Source organism: Populus alba, chromosome 10, assembly GCF_005239225.2.
Source record: "Populus alba chromosome 10, ASM523922v2, whole genome shotgun sequence".
In the NCBI taxonomy this organism is placed as follows: Eukaryota; Viridiplantae; Streptophyta; class Magnoliopsida; order Malpighiales; family Salicaceae; genus Populus; species Populus alba.
In genome coordinates, this window is record NC_133293.1 from 1,319,666 (window position 1) to 1,334,141 (window position 14,476).

Below are 14,476 nucleotides of genomic sequence, written 5' to 3' on the forward strand. Positions count from 1 at the left end.
CAATAATTAAGAGTTCAATAATTGAAGCCTTTTTTCATATGAAACAAAATCTCTTCGCCGTCATCAGATCTTAGAAGATAAGCAAATGACATAAATTAAAATACTATCAATAATTAATGCAAAGGTGGTATACTGTCAGCTAAGAGCCAGTGCTGGATGCAGGACTTGGCGGTGGGGGTTCACTTTTCTTCGGAATGGTAGAGACGTGTACTTAAATATATTAAATACTGTCAATAATTATTAATTACCACTGGAGTATCAGAAATAACAAGAAGAAACTCCATTTTCTTGCACTATAAGAATCTCAGAAATCAAGAACAAAACTTTCAACGCACAAACAAAAACCATGGACTCCATAGAACACAGAACCATTCATGCTAATGGCATTACCATGCATGTAGCAATCAAAGGCTCAGAGAATGCTCCGGTTATTCTATTTCTCCATGGATTCCCCGAATCATGGTACTCCTGGAGATACCAGATCTTAGCTCTATCCTCACTTGGCTATAGATCTGTGGCACCTGACTTGAGAGGGTATGGTGACACAGACGCCCCAGCTGAGATTACAAGCTACACATGCTTCCATTTGGTTGGTGATTTAATTGGGTTGCTTGATGTCGTGGCACCAAATGAAGATAAAGTTTTTGTTGTGGCACACGACTGGGGTGCTATAATAGCTTGGTATATGTGTTTGTTTAGACCAGATAGAGTTAAAGCTCTGGTTAATACCAGTGTTTTGTTTATTCCGAGGAATCCTGAGAAGAAATTTGTTGAGACTTTGAGGACTCGTTATGGTGATGATTACTACATGTGCAGATTTCAGGTTTTTTCTTTGATCAGTTCATTTTATTTTGTGTTTTGCATGAAGTTGCTTTCTTGTTCAACTAGTCTGAGAATGGAAGATTTTCTTTTTCCTCTTAATCTTTTTCATCTTGAACTTGCCTATCATTTTTCCAACACAAACTGCTTGATTGTCTTTGCAGGAGCCTGGAGTGATTGAAGCTGAGTATGCAGAGAGAGGCACGGAGAGAGTTCTGAAGGAATTGTTAACGCACCGAGTTGCAGGACCTCTTTTTTTACCTAAAGGTAAAGGTTTAAATGGAGCCCCACTGGATGCTCCACTTGTCTTGCCCTCTTGGTTGTCTGAGGAAGATTTCGAGTACTACACCAACAAATTTGAGCAGAAAGGCTTTACTGGAGGATTAAACTATTATCGGAATCTGGATAGGTGTGTTTCCCTTCCAGTTGTTATTTAGTGCATTGAGATTTCTCAGCAACGTCGATTTTACCGTGGAAAATCTCCAGTAGTCTGGTGTTGTTTCAGTCTTTCAATTCTGTTCTGGTTACTTCCATGGCACTATTGCACATTGATTGGGACCAGGGGCCTTGTATATTTACTTGAGATGCTATAAGAGATTACCTTTCCTTGCATTGAATTGAAGTTCTTATTTCCATGTCGCTATGGTGTATTGATCGGGACAAGGGCCTTGTTTCAGTATGTCAGCTGGCGTTCGAGATGGGGTCGTCTGCTTTTTTTATGTTGATCTGATCTTTTAACAGATTTAATCCCATCTTGTTCTCTCTTTTTTGACGTCTGCTTCATTTTTCCTTTTTCTAAATCCTTTTCCATCCCGCATTGCAGGAACTGGGAGCTCACCGCACCATGGACAGGGGCTCAGGTGACAGTACCTGTCAAGTTTATTATTGGTGATGAGGACCTGACCTATAATTCTCTTGGTGGGAAGGATTATATAGACTCAGGCGGGTTCAAGAGAGACGTTCCATTTTTAGAGGAACTAGTCGTAATGGAAGGAGTAGGGCATTTCCTCAATCAAGAGAGGGCGGATGAGATCAATAAGCACATTTATGATTTCTTTCAAAAGTTCTAGTTTGTTTCTTCGTTCTCCTCCTGCTGTCTTTGATGGAGAGTTAGAGCATGTCCAGCACGGCGGTGCAAAACCATGCCTTGAAACAATGTCTATGTATGTCTTTGTTTGTTTAAGAGCTTTGCATTTTCTCAAGCATCATCCTGGCGACTCAAGGAACTGGTCCTTGTAATTTTCATATGCCCTCAAATCAAATCCTGCTTTGTTTGATCAAAGCATATATAATGCACGCTATGATATAAATCTTTCCATGGCCATTCATTTTGTGGATCGTTCGGTTTGGAGATTCACACTGCATCTCCTCTTCCTTTCAATATGTAAGCCTTTAAATCTGTCGAGTCAGCGAGAGGCTTACTAAGCAAGATCGCAGCAGGGAAGACGGTCAGACCAAGGACGGAGAAGTTTGATAGAAGCATTTTCCCTCATCGGCGCTCATGAGCAGTGAGAGTAGTCAGACATGGCGAGCCATGCCTTTAAGAACCACAGGTTGAACTAATGCTTCTCGCCTTTGCTTGCTTGTTCTTGAGCGTAATCCACTACTCTGCTGTGGTATATATTTCTATTTATTTTTATATTTTAAAAGTGTTTTTAAATTGATTTTTAATTAATATTTTTTATATATATTTTAATATATTAATATCAAAATTAATTTTTAAAAGATTTTAATATATTTTTATATAAAAAATATTTTAAAAAATAACAATTACTATATTCTCTTTTTATATATATATATATATATATATATTAAAGAATTCTAAAACGCGTGGTGTTTTCACTGTAGCAGCTACTGTAGCAGTTTTTTTTTTGTTTTTCTTTTCAGCTTTTTTTTTTTTCTGCTTTTGTTTTTTTTTCTGTAGCATTTTTTTTTTTTGCTTTTCTTTTTTTCTTTTTTCCTACTTTTGTTTCTTCTTCATTTTTTTTACATGTTTTTTTTTTATTTTTTTTACCCAAAATTGACTTCTTTTTTTTTTTATTTTTTTTTTCAAAATTATCTTTGCTAATTTTTTTAAATATTGAGCTGGTTGAAAATTTAACTATGTATCTTTTTTTCTTTAAAATATTGTGGATTGCTATAATGTACTCATACATTATTTTATTTTTTTTTGTGATTTGTTTATTCTTTTTTTTTTTAAAATGGTCTTTGTAGATTTTATTTTTTTATATTGCATTGGTTAAGAATTTAGCTTTGTAGTTTTTTTTTTTTTAAAAAGCAATATGGATTACTACAGTGTTTCCCTACATAGTTTTTGTTTTACTGCAGTGTTCCCCACATATTTTTTTTAAAAAATTATCTTTATCGAATTTATTATTTCAATATTGAGTTGGCTGATAATCTAGCTTTAGCTTTCCCCACATGTTTTTTTTTTTTTATTTATTTCTTTTTCTTTTTTCCCACAATTGTCATTTTTTACATATATTTTTTTAATCTTTTCAGAATTATTTTTGTTGATTTTACTTTTTTTGCTATTGAGCTGGTTGAAATTTTAGTTTTTTTGGTTTTTTTCTTTAAAACACTGTAGCTTTCCCCGCGTGTTTTTTTTCTAGCTTTTGTTTTCTTTTTTTTACATGTTTCTTTTTTCATTTCTTTTACCCAAAATTGACTCTTTTTTTTTTTTTTTGAAAAGTCTTTGTCAGGTTCTTTTATATATTGAGTTGGTTGAGAACTTAGCTTTTTAGCTTTTTTTTTTTTTTAAAAAAAAAAACAAACACTATGAATTGTTACAATGTTTCCCTTACATGGTTTTTGTTTGGCTACAGTGTTTCCTCCACATGTTTTTTTTTTTAAAATTATCTTTGTCAAATTTATTTTTTCAATATTGAATTGGTTGAGAATTTAGCTTTAGCTTTAGCTTTCCCCACTTTTTTTTTTTTTTTAAATTTTCCCAAAATTGTCTTTCTTCTTTATATATATATATTTTTTTTTTTCATAATTATTTTTTTTATTTTATTTTTTTTTACTATTGGGCTGATTTATAATTTAGTTTTTTTTTTAATTTTTTTTTTCTTTAAAACACTAGATTGTTGTAGTATTTCTCTACATGGATTTTTTATTAAATATTTTTTTTTCAGAATTATCTTTGTCGATTTTATTTTTTTTCATATTAAGCCGATTGAGAATTTAGCTTTGTAGTTATTTAAAACACTGTAGATTGCTACAGTGTTTTCCCACATAATTTTTGCCTTGCTATAGTGTTTCCCTACATATTTTTTTTTATTGATGTTTTTTTTTCAAAATATGTTTTTGTCAAATTTATTTTTTTCATACTGAATCGGTTAACAATTTGGCTTTTTTTTCCTTAAAACATCGTTGATTGCTACAGTGTTTTTCCATATACTTTTTTTTTTCTTATGTTTTTTTTTTAAATTGTCTTTGTCGTTTTTATTGTTTTTGATATTGAGCTGGTTAAAAATTACAACTGTAGATTTTCTCATGAAACACTATAGATTATTATAGTGTTTCCCTGGATGTCTTTTTTCCTTTCGTTTTTTTTTTTTATATTTGTCAAAATTATCTTTATTGAATTTTTTTTTAATATTGAACTGGTTGATAATTATAGTTGTATATTTCCTCACAAAACACTACAGATTGCTACAGTGTTTTTTTAAATGATTTTAATATTTAGCTGGTTGAAAATTTAGCTTTAACTTTCCCTACATGTTTTTTTATTTATTTTTTTTTTTTTTGCTTTTTGTTCTTCCAAAATTGTCATCTTCTTTTTTCATTGTTTTTTTTTGTTTTTTTTTTCATAATTTTTTTTGTCGATTTTTTTTTTTTAATATTGAGCTGGTTGGGAATATAGCTTTGTAGTTTTTTCCTTTGAAATATTGTGAATGGTAACAATTTTTTTATATGATTTTTTACACAAATCCACAATAATGCACAAGCATGCTACAAGCCTGCGGCATTGCCCGAGCATGTCACGCCTTTTACTAATATATTTACTTATTAATATATTATATTATTATAATTATAAATATTATTATATTGTGTTATATTATATTGTATTATATAACTATTTTTTCCTCTTTTTTTTCTCTCTTTTTAATTTTTTTAATGAATTTTTTTTGTTTGATTTAGTTTGTTAATGTTAAATTTTTTTTTTTATTTAGTTATCAGATTTTCATGATACGAATCTCGAGTTTGATGGATTGGCCTGATTTGACAAGTTATTTTTTTCATTTAGTTTAGTTTGTTAAAGTTAATTTTTTTTTATTTAATTATCAGACTTTCATACTTTCATGACACGTGTCCTGGGCTTGACGGGTTAACTTGGTTTGATGGGTTAACCCAGTTAATTCTGAGTAAATCCGTCATTTTTTTTCTATTTAGTTATCAAACTTTCATGATGTGAATCCCAGGTTTTACAGGATAACCTGGTTTAAAGAGTTAACCCAATTAATTCAATTTTTTTTCTTTTTCTTCATTAGTTTTTTCCTTTATGTTGATTTTTTTTCTTTGTTTTTTTTTTAATTAATCTATTTAATTATCACACTTTTATTACACGACTTTATAGCTAGACCCACATCCAATATTCTTGGGTCCGGTGTTGCAGTCAGGCTCACTTAAATTTGGGTCATGCAAGTTTAATTTTATTATTAATATTATAAATATTACTCTTAGGTCAGACGTTGCAGCCAAACCCAAGATTCTTGGATATAGTTTTGCAGAAAAACCTAAGATTTTTAAATTTTTATTTGTTTTGATATTTTTTATGCAAAAAAAATAACCTGCGGCATCGCGCGGGTCAAATATCTAGTATATATATATAGCTCATCTGGGCGTTTGAAGATACGAGAACATTTTTGTTCAGGGGTGAGGGTCTGCTTGTATTAGGATTTATTCAGATGAACACCATTTTTAGTTTAAAAGCTTACCTTTTCCTTTCCCATAAATAAATTTATTTTTATATCTTTATTTTTAGTATTTACAAGAGTAATCAAGATTAGCAATTAGTTTACCTCTTCCAGCTTAGTCCTATTTGTGCCAAGCCTATTTGATATTGTGATAATAATAATTTTTTAAAATGTTTTTACTTTAAAAATATATTAAAATAATATTGTTTTTATTTTTTAAAAATTTACTTTTAATATTAACACATTAAAACGATTTAAAATAATAAAAAAATTAATTTAAAGCAAATATATAAATAAAAAAAATTAAATATTGTTAATAATTTTTTTGAAAAACAAAAATAAACAGGGTCTAAAAGTTCAGTGTTCAAACATTAAAAAAATAATTAAGATAAGAAATAATTATTTGAATTATATAGTCCAGGACCATTGGTCCTTCCCATTAGAAAAACACAAGTAATGGCTTCTTAGAGTTAGGAGTGAGCAAAAAAACTAAAAAACTGATTAAATCAAGAAAAATAAAAAAAACCAAACCGTGAAAAAAAACCAATTGAAACGATTAAAATTTTGAGAAAACCGACCGGTTCGATTTCGGTTTTATAAACTTGAAACTGAAAAAAGTAGAAAAAAAACAAGGCCAAACAAGAAAAAAACGAGCTAAATTGAAAAAACCGAGCCAAACCGAAAAAAACCAAACCGAACTAGTTTTTGTCCTAAAAAACTGAACCAAACCGAAACTAGTTAGTTTGAACTGATTTCGGTTTTTTTTTTTTTTTTAAATTTGATTTGGTTACTTTTCTTTAATAAAATCCAAACCAAATTGAAAATAATCACCTCTATTCAAGGTGGTTGAGTTATATTTGCTCCATCACATCTTTTATTTTTCATTTCGTATCCTTAACCTTAATTATCATCTCCTTGTATTTTAATTTGTCCATATACATAATTATAGTAACATAGCTGAGTTTTATTAGTCCAAGAGTAACCAACTCCATTAATTTTTCTTGCAAAAATTAACTTTTTTAAACCTGTGGAGAGTCGGTGAATAATAACTGAGAGTGGAGAGGGGACCGTTTAGTGAAAGAGTCGATGAAATTTAATGGCCTAAAAGCTTGAAATTGTGAGAGCTAGAATTAGTTTTTCCCTCACAATATATTACGCACTAAAATCGTATGTGTATTTTTTGGGATTTTTATCGAAAGGGCAACCATGGTTTATTTAGAGTGTATTTGATATTGCGATAACTATTATGGTTGTAGTTTGAAAAAAATTATTTTATAAAAATTATTTTTAGTTGAGGTTGGTTTGAAAAAATAGGTGTTTGGTTAAAACTGTGGTTAAAATTGAGGTTGAAGAAAAAATAGTTTAATGTGTTTGGTTAAAAATACTTTTATTAAAGTTATAAAATAATTTTAAAAAATTTATATTAATATTGATGGTTTTAAATTTAAATATTGTAGAATTAATTACTCATATTACATCATAAAATAAATAATACTTTATATAAAATATTTTTTTATTATTCCATTAAACTATTTATAATTCCATTACGTACAAAATTCATCCGATAAGAACTCCAGTTTTCATAATTTTTTGAGCGTGTAATAAAATTAGATAAAATATTACCAGATATAAAATTGATATTACAGTGCGAGTGAATTTAATTCACTTTATACTAGTTTTTTGAAAAAAAAATATTTTTCACATCACAGTGCGAATGAACTTAATTCACTTTAAACTAGTTTTTTTTTTTAAAAAAATATTAATAAAATTAACACATTGAAAAAAAAAAAGTGCGAACAGTGCAAGTGAATTGCACTGTTTATTATTTTTTTAAAGTGAACAGTGTACCAATGTACACTGTTCACTCTAATTGCACTTTTTAGTGAACAGTGTAATTAGCATACACAGTGCGTGAAAAGCAGGATTTCTTTGCTTTTCATTAACAGCGTTTCAGAAGCAAAAATTATATGGGATCCATGCACAGTAAATTATTTTTTTAATTACCAAACAACTGGAAATTGTGTTTTAATTAAAACATAGCCGCAGCCGCGTAAACAAACAACCTTTTAATTTTTTCGTGGGGTGTGAGGTTCATTACAAGTTACCTTATAAAAAGAGGGTCATGAGTTTTGTTAAATCACAAATGTAAAAAAAAAAAAAAAAAACAAACACTTTTCCACCATTCATTTGATAGTGAACCCTCAATAATATAAATTTAAAATATTTATTTAAGTCAAACCCAAACTCAGTTAAGTTTTAATAAGGTTATTTATTGATTTATTTAGTTAATTAGATTTAATTAAATTAATTTCTATCTGATTTGATTTAAAACCTAATTTATATTATGTACCATGTTAATAGCTTGACCCACCAAACTGAATAGGGTTCTATAATTTTAAAAAATTCCAATAGAGTTTTAACTTTTCTTAAATTGGTTTTTGAACATAAGCTTGCCCATGATGGACAACCCAATATTATTGTTTTGATTATTATGTCATCCACTTGTACAAAATAATAACAAAAAACTAAAACAACTAAATGTGGGTTACTGTTTGTTTATATGAATAATGAAACAATTGTTTATTTTTTTCTTTTTGAGTTTTGATTTTTTTCATAGAACCTTTCTATAGCCTAATTAGCTAAAATTATGGTAGAAATACTACATTAAAAGATAAAAGACTAAAATGTAAAACATAGAAGAAAATATATGACTAACTTCAAATGCACAACAATTTTTATTTTGATAAAAAAATTTATTTTATTTATTTTTTAATTCATATGTTTGAAAAAGGAGAGAGAAGCTCGTCGAAAAAATAATAGCAGAGAGAGGAAGTTGTTAATTGTCATGATTCTAACAACCAAAATTATCAAGTTTGGTGTAAAAAAATTCTATTTTGATTAGAGGAGTTTGATGATATTGGTTTTTTCTCTTTAAACATGGTGAGATCAATAGATCAAGTTTGATTTTGATTTTTGAGATTTAATTAAATTTGTTAGTTATTTTGGGGTATTTTGTAATTGCAGTTTGTATAGTGTGTTTGATATGTTTTTGGATGAAATGAATTGAAACAAGGATTTTAGAGAAAACCTTACTTTAGATTTTCTAGTTACCATGGGCAAAATCAAATGACAAGTTATTTACCACTATAGGCAATCCACCACCTATTTAATTAAAAAACAGGAATGAATAACCTATGAAAAGAATAATAATAAACAAAACTCTAGTGTGTCTAGACTTTTTAATTTAGGTCAAGCTCACATGTCTGACCAGTTTTTGTTTTTAATTAATATACATTTACATTTTTTACAATTAATTAATTAATTTGAAATATATTAATTTATTAAACTCTTAAATCAATTAAGAATATATTTTAGATGTTATTTTATTAGATACCATTCATTTTTTACTTTGTTTTTAAATATGAGTAACAATATTTATATATATTAGCAAGTTTGGTTTACAATTCATCATTAAATTTTTAAAAAATCTTATCATATTATTTCTCTAATAGCATATATTTTTTATTGTCATATAATTAAAATAACTGTCTTAGAAAAACAATGTTATTAGACTAGGTGAACACCATAATCCAAGTCACTAGTTTGCTGGGATATGTTGGGTTGGATTAAGCTAATTAAAAATGTTATTGTCTAGATATTTTTTTTAAATCTACTTCATATAAAATAAATTTTGATTTTATAATTATTATTTTTTTAAAATAAAAAAATATATTAACAATGAATGCAAATTTTTCATGGTTTAAATTGTCTTTTGGTACCCATAGCAAAGCATGGAACAATTACTCTTGTAAACTCTGCAACATCAATTTATTAAAATAATTCTTGTTCAATGAACAAGTTTTGTGTAAGAATTTCTGAAAACAAAAGTGTTCATGAAAGAAAGGCCATTGCCTAGACTCTCACGATAGAATCTTATGCTCGTGGGCCAAAACGAAGGAAAAAGAAAGGTTGTTAATGCATGGGTGGTGGGTCATTTGTAAGCTTTTGCTTCTATTTAAAAAAAAAAAAAAAACAATCAATAATGTTAAAAAATATATTTTAAATGGTTAGATTCTGAATTTATTTTATATAAATTATTAATTTAAGTTTTATAAATTTTAAGATCAATGAAAATGAAAGTTTATATAATCATTAACTTCAACGTTAGTGAAATTAATTAAAATACACGTAAATTGATTCTATTATTTATATTAATTGATTCTATTATCGATAATTTACCCTACAATCAATTATAAAACCGAATTCTACCCTTATTATGGTTAAATTTTGTCGTTTTATCTACTTGGCCGAATCTACTAGTATGGCGACAACTCAACCTCCATTTAGAATTTTATTCATATTTGAAGTTCTAGAACTTCAAATTAGGCGGAGTTAAATTTGTTGGAAAGCTAACATTCATGTCTACAACTTCTATGAAAGTACCCTCCCTGGATTCTATTGTCTTCATGTTTGAATTACCTTAGGAATCAGGGCGACAAACCTTTCCTATTTTCATCAATATATAAACATGTATTTCCAATTCTATCTCCGATCCTACTTCCTTATTAGATACATCCATGCTTTCACCTTATACATAGTAACCTGTTTCTTTATGACCTCCTAGGGTCATGGTCATTTATACTAAGTTAATTAGTTGATTTCTACTTTGGCCTAACCCTAAGGAATGAAGGTTCCTTTTCCTTCCAAGTTATAATTAGTAACTACATTATAACAGCACATCTCAATTAATTAACATGGAAGTCATAATTTCTCCTTCTCTTTTTTTCTTCCCCTCCAGTGGCCGGTTCTTAAATCTGTTCTTTTTCTTTTTCTTTTTTTATTATTATTATTCCTTTCATTGCACCCCTCCACATTCAAGGCCATTACTATCACCCTAATAGGTATAGTTTCAATAAACTTTGCATTTTCTTTAAATTTTATGTTCAAAAACTCTAATTCTCAATTCAAGAAAATTATGAAACTTCCAATCAAGTTGAAGTTAATTTCATAGAAATTGAAATTAGAACTCCTTACTTGGATGAAATCTAAGCTTTACTTCATAAAATTTAAAAAAATCTTAGCATTTTTCTCCTTGCATATAGAAGTTGAAGGTATATGATTAGTGGTATTATATATAACCATCAAGACTTATTGCCAGCTTATGAGTTGTGAACCAATTGGAGAGCTGCTAATAATAAAATCCAAGCTAATAATATCAATATCATCATAATATCTGCTATTTAAATCGTTAAAATGTTAGGGCTTATTTGGTCCCACACAAACACTGAATATAATATACCTTTGCGTGTACACTTGTGCTTGGAATCAACTTTGAAATCAAAGAGAAATTATAAAGGGAATGAGGTTTCCTGTCCCTGTGATTCAAGAAAATTAGCTATTTGACCTCCTTTATGGGTATTACGTGGGAAGCCTAAACTCGACTGCTTGTTTTACAATGTAATAACGGTTATTTTTTAAATAATATTTTATACTAAATATAATATTAATTATATATTTTTTATTTTTAAAAATTTATTTTTAACATCAACACATTAAAATAATTTAAAAAATACTAAAAACATATTAATTTAAAATAGATAAAAAATTAAAAAAATTTTAATTTTTTTTAAAATATAAAAACAAATATGCCTCCACCTTATTTGGCCCGCTCCGCGTGTATTGCACAAAACCTGGAGGAAAGCAAGCACGCAAGCAAGCCTCCGTATTATATTATCTAATACAAATCATTCAAGGTCAAATTTGAATTAAGAAATAGAAACATATATGATATTTTCTTATTCCGATCAAGAAATCAAGTTAACGTAAATCAGATTTTTATTTTACAATTTCATCATAAAGTATTTATTAAATTATATTCATTGATAAATTTAGATATTTATTTCTATCTATAAAGTTTAGTGTTTTCATTATCTAAGTACTATTATTGTTTAACATAAAATAAAATTAATATATGTATACATATTTTAAATGAAAAGATCATAAATATTATATATTATATTTTAAAAATACAAATATTCTACTAGCATATGTATATGATATAAATGTATATATTTGGAGTCTAATTTAATAACATTTATACATATTTATTACTTATTGAAAAAATAATAATAAAACCCACAAATTTAAGTATGATCGAGTCTAATTCCCATCATTACTTTAATTTGGTATTTTTAGATTTTACACATTAATTCATGATTTAGTTTCTTTATTAAATATTATATATTTAGAAAAATAAAAAAATATCGAAATAAGAAAATCATTTTCAATGCTAATCTCTTAATTGGAATTGCTGATAACCTAATACGTTAAATTGACTTCATTTACTAATAATATTGCTAACATCATTTGTAGTAATCTATATATATATATATATATATATATATATATATATATATGTTTCCTACGCATCGTCTCACCCAACTACTTTAAACCGTCACCTTGCAAGGCCTGAAAAACCCAACCCACAACTCTTAACACAAGCACAGAAACCATGGCCTCCTCCGTAGAACACAGAACCATTAATGTCAATGGCATTAATATTCATGTAGCAATCAAAGGTCCAGAGAATGCCCCAGTTATTCTCTTCGTCCATGGATTCCCTCAACTATGGTATTCCTGGAGACACCAGATTGAGGCTCTATCCTCACTTGGCTACAGAGCTGTGGCACCGGACTTGAGAGGGTATGGTGACACAGATGCGCCAGCTGAAGTTACAAGCTACACCGTTCTCCATGTGGTTGGTGATTTGATTGGGTTGCTTGATGTTGTAGCTCCGAATCAAGAGAGTGTTTTTGTTGTGGGACATGATTGGGGTGCTTTGATAGCTTGGCATTTGGCTTTGTTTAGACCAGATAGAGTTAAGGCTTTGGTTAACTTGAGCGTTTTGTTTAATCCAAGGAATCCCAGTAGGAAAGTTATTGCGACTTTGAAGGCTGTTTATGGTGACGATTATTATATTAACAGATTCCAGGTTTGTTGTATTGTTGTTTTAATGATGGGTTGTTGATTTTCAGAATCAAAGTTACTTTCTTGACTGCATACTGTTTTGTGATGTCAAATTGTAAACTTGTTCTCGCAAATCTTTCGCCTTTTCTGGATTACATGGATTACGTTAGTAGATTTGTAGGTATGTTTGCTATTTGAAGGGATCCTTTGACAGGTATGAAAAGATCAGGCATTTGCAGTTGTTTATTTGAATTGAACCATCTTTTCTTTTGTTATATGAAGTGTTTAATCACCAAGTTATAGACTTTTGATTGTTATGCTAATAAATCTTCGACCCTTTGTGTAGTATAGGAATTGGATTATCATCTATTTTATATTTTGTTTGATATTTGCAGTGATTATTTGATTGGGATGGATTAGATTGGGCTTTTTGGTAGTAATTAGCTAGTAGCTACGAATTTGACCAGCTGTTCTAGCTGAAATGATTATTTAACAGTATAATTTTAGCTGAAGCTTAAATAATCATTCATGGCATCAGGCAACTTTGTTATCTAACTGTTCTTGGGCACACTTGAGAAAGTTTTAAATTTTGGTCTAGTATAGTTTATCATAATTGTCTTCTTATGAAGATGTACAAAACCCATTTTAATGGAGGAACTGCTCGATTGTTTTTGTAGGAGCCTGGAGAGATTGAAGCTGAGTTTGCAGAGATAGGTACAGAGAAAGTTATCAAGGAATTCTTAACCTACCGCACTCCAGCTCCTATCTTTTTACCTAAAGGCCAAGGGTTTAATGGAAAGCCTCTGGACACTCCAGTTGTCTTACCCTCTTGGTTGTCTGAAGAAGATGTCAAGTACTACACCAGCAAGTTTGAGCAGAAAGGCTTTACTGGAGGATTGAACTATTACCGAAATCTTGACCGGTATGTCTTCCTTCCATGTTTGTTCAGTTTGTTGGTCTTTCCTGGTAATGCGTATGGATTGGGACAGAGGGACTTTATTATCTTTCATTAAGAGATTGAATTGGAATCCATACCCAGGAGTCTTAATATTTCCAAGTGTTTCAGCATGCTATATAGCTCTTGAAATGAAGACCTTTGCTTATGTTGCTTACCTGATCATGTGCAAGTTTTATTTCCTCTTTTCCCCATCATCATTCCTGCTTCATTTTTTTTCCTAATTCCTCTTACCTTCCCTGTTGCAGGAACTGGGAACTTACCGCACCATGGACTGGAGCTCAAATAAAAGTTCCGGTCAAGTTTATCGTGGGTGATCAGGACCTCACCTATAATTCTCTCGGTGCCAAGGATTATATAGCCAAGGGCGGGTTCAAAAGAGACGTTCCATTTCTACAGGACATAGTTGTGATGGAAGGTGTGGGTCATTTTATCAATGAAGAGAAACCTGAAGAGATCAGTAAGCACATTTACGACTTCTTTCAAAAGTTTAGTTCGCTTTCTTGGTTTCCCTCCTGTTGTGTTAGCTGAAGAGATAAAGAATTCAAGTCTGTGCATTCGTATGTTCAAAGCTTGCATGCTCCTGTGGGGTTGAGATAGAATAATTCTTGTTCAATGAACAAGTTGTGTGTAAGAATCTCTGAAAACAAAAGTGTTCGTGAAAGAAATGCCATTGCCTAGACCCTCACGACAGAATCTTATGCTCGTGGGCCAAAACGAAGGAAAAAGAAAGGCTGTTAATGCATGGGTGGTCGGTCCATTTGTAAGCTTTTGCGTCTACCCAAAAAAAAAAAAAAAAGGTTCGGTTTAAATA

At 29.5% G+C, this 14,476-nt stretch overlaps 2 protein-coding genes across 2 annotated transcripts; both read left to right on the top strand.

Moving 5' to 3' along the window:
- The first annotated feature begins 241 nt into the window (after positions 1-241).
- Positions 242-2,143, top strand: LOC118061012 (epoxide hydrolase 3-like). Its single transcript, XM_035074350.2, has 3 exons — positions 242-823; positions 984-1,228; positions 1,643-2,143. Exons 1-3 carry the CDS (start codon positions 347-349, stop codon positions 1,887-1,889), a joined length of 969 nt encoding a protein of 322 aa, XP_034930241.1. The 5' UTR covers positions 242-346; the 3' UTR covers positions 1,890-2,143.
- A 10,055-nt stretch (positions 2,144-12,198) lies between these two features.
- On the top strand, positions 12,199-14,476 carry LOC118061014 (epoxide hydrolase 3-like). The gene is made up of 3 exons (XM_035074352.2): positions 12,199-12,732; positions 13,385-13,629; positions 13,911-14,476. Exons 1-3 carry the CDS (start codon positions 12,253-12,255, stop codon positions 14,191-14,193), a joined length of 1,008 nt encoding a protein of 335 aa, XP_034930243.1. The 5' UTR covers positions 12,199-12,252; the 3' UTR covers positions 14,194-14,476.

Excerpts from the sequence above, each read along its gene's own strand:
- LOC118061014 (XM_035074352.2), top strand. The coding sequence starts at position 12,253 with ATGGCCTCCTCCGTAGAACACAGAACCATTAATGTCAATGGCATTAAT. Across the intron at positions 12,733-13,384 it reads ATTATATTAACAGATTCCAG|GAGCCTGGAGAGATTGAAGC; the intron begins GTTTGTTGTATT and ends TTGTTTTTGTAG. Across the intron at positions 13,630-13,910 it reads TATTACCGAAATCTTGACCG|GAACTGGGAACTTACCGCAC; the intron begins GTATGTCTTCCT and ends TCCCTGTTGCAG.
- LOC118061012 (XM_035074350.2), top strand. The coding sequence starts at position 347 with ATGGACTCCATAGAACACAGAACCATTCATGCTAATGGCATTACCATG. Across the intron at positions 824-983 it reads ACTACATGTGCAGATTTCAG|GAGCCTGGAGTGATTGAAGC; the intron begins GTTTTTTCTTTG and ends TTGTCTTTGCAG. Across the intron at positions 1,229-1,642 it reads TATTATCGGAATCTGGATAG|GAACTGGGAGCTCACCGCAC; the intron begins GTGTGTTTCCCT and ends CCCGCATTGCAG.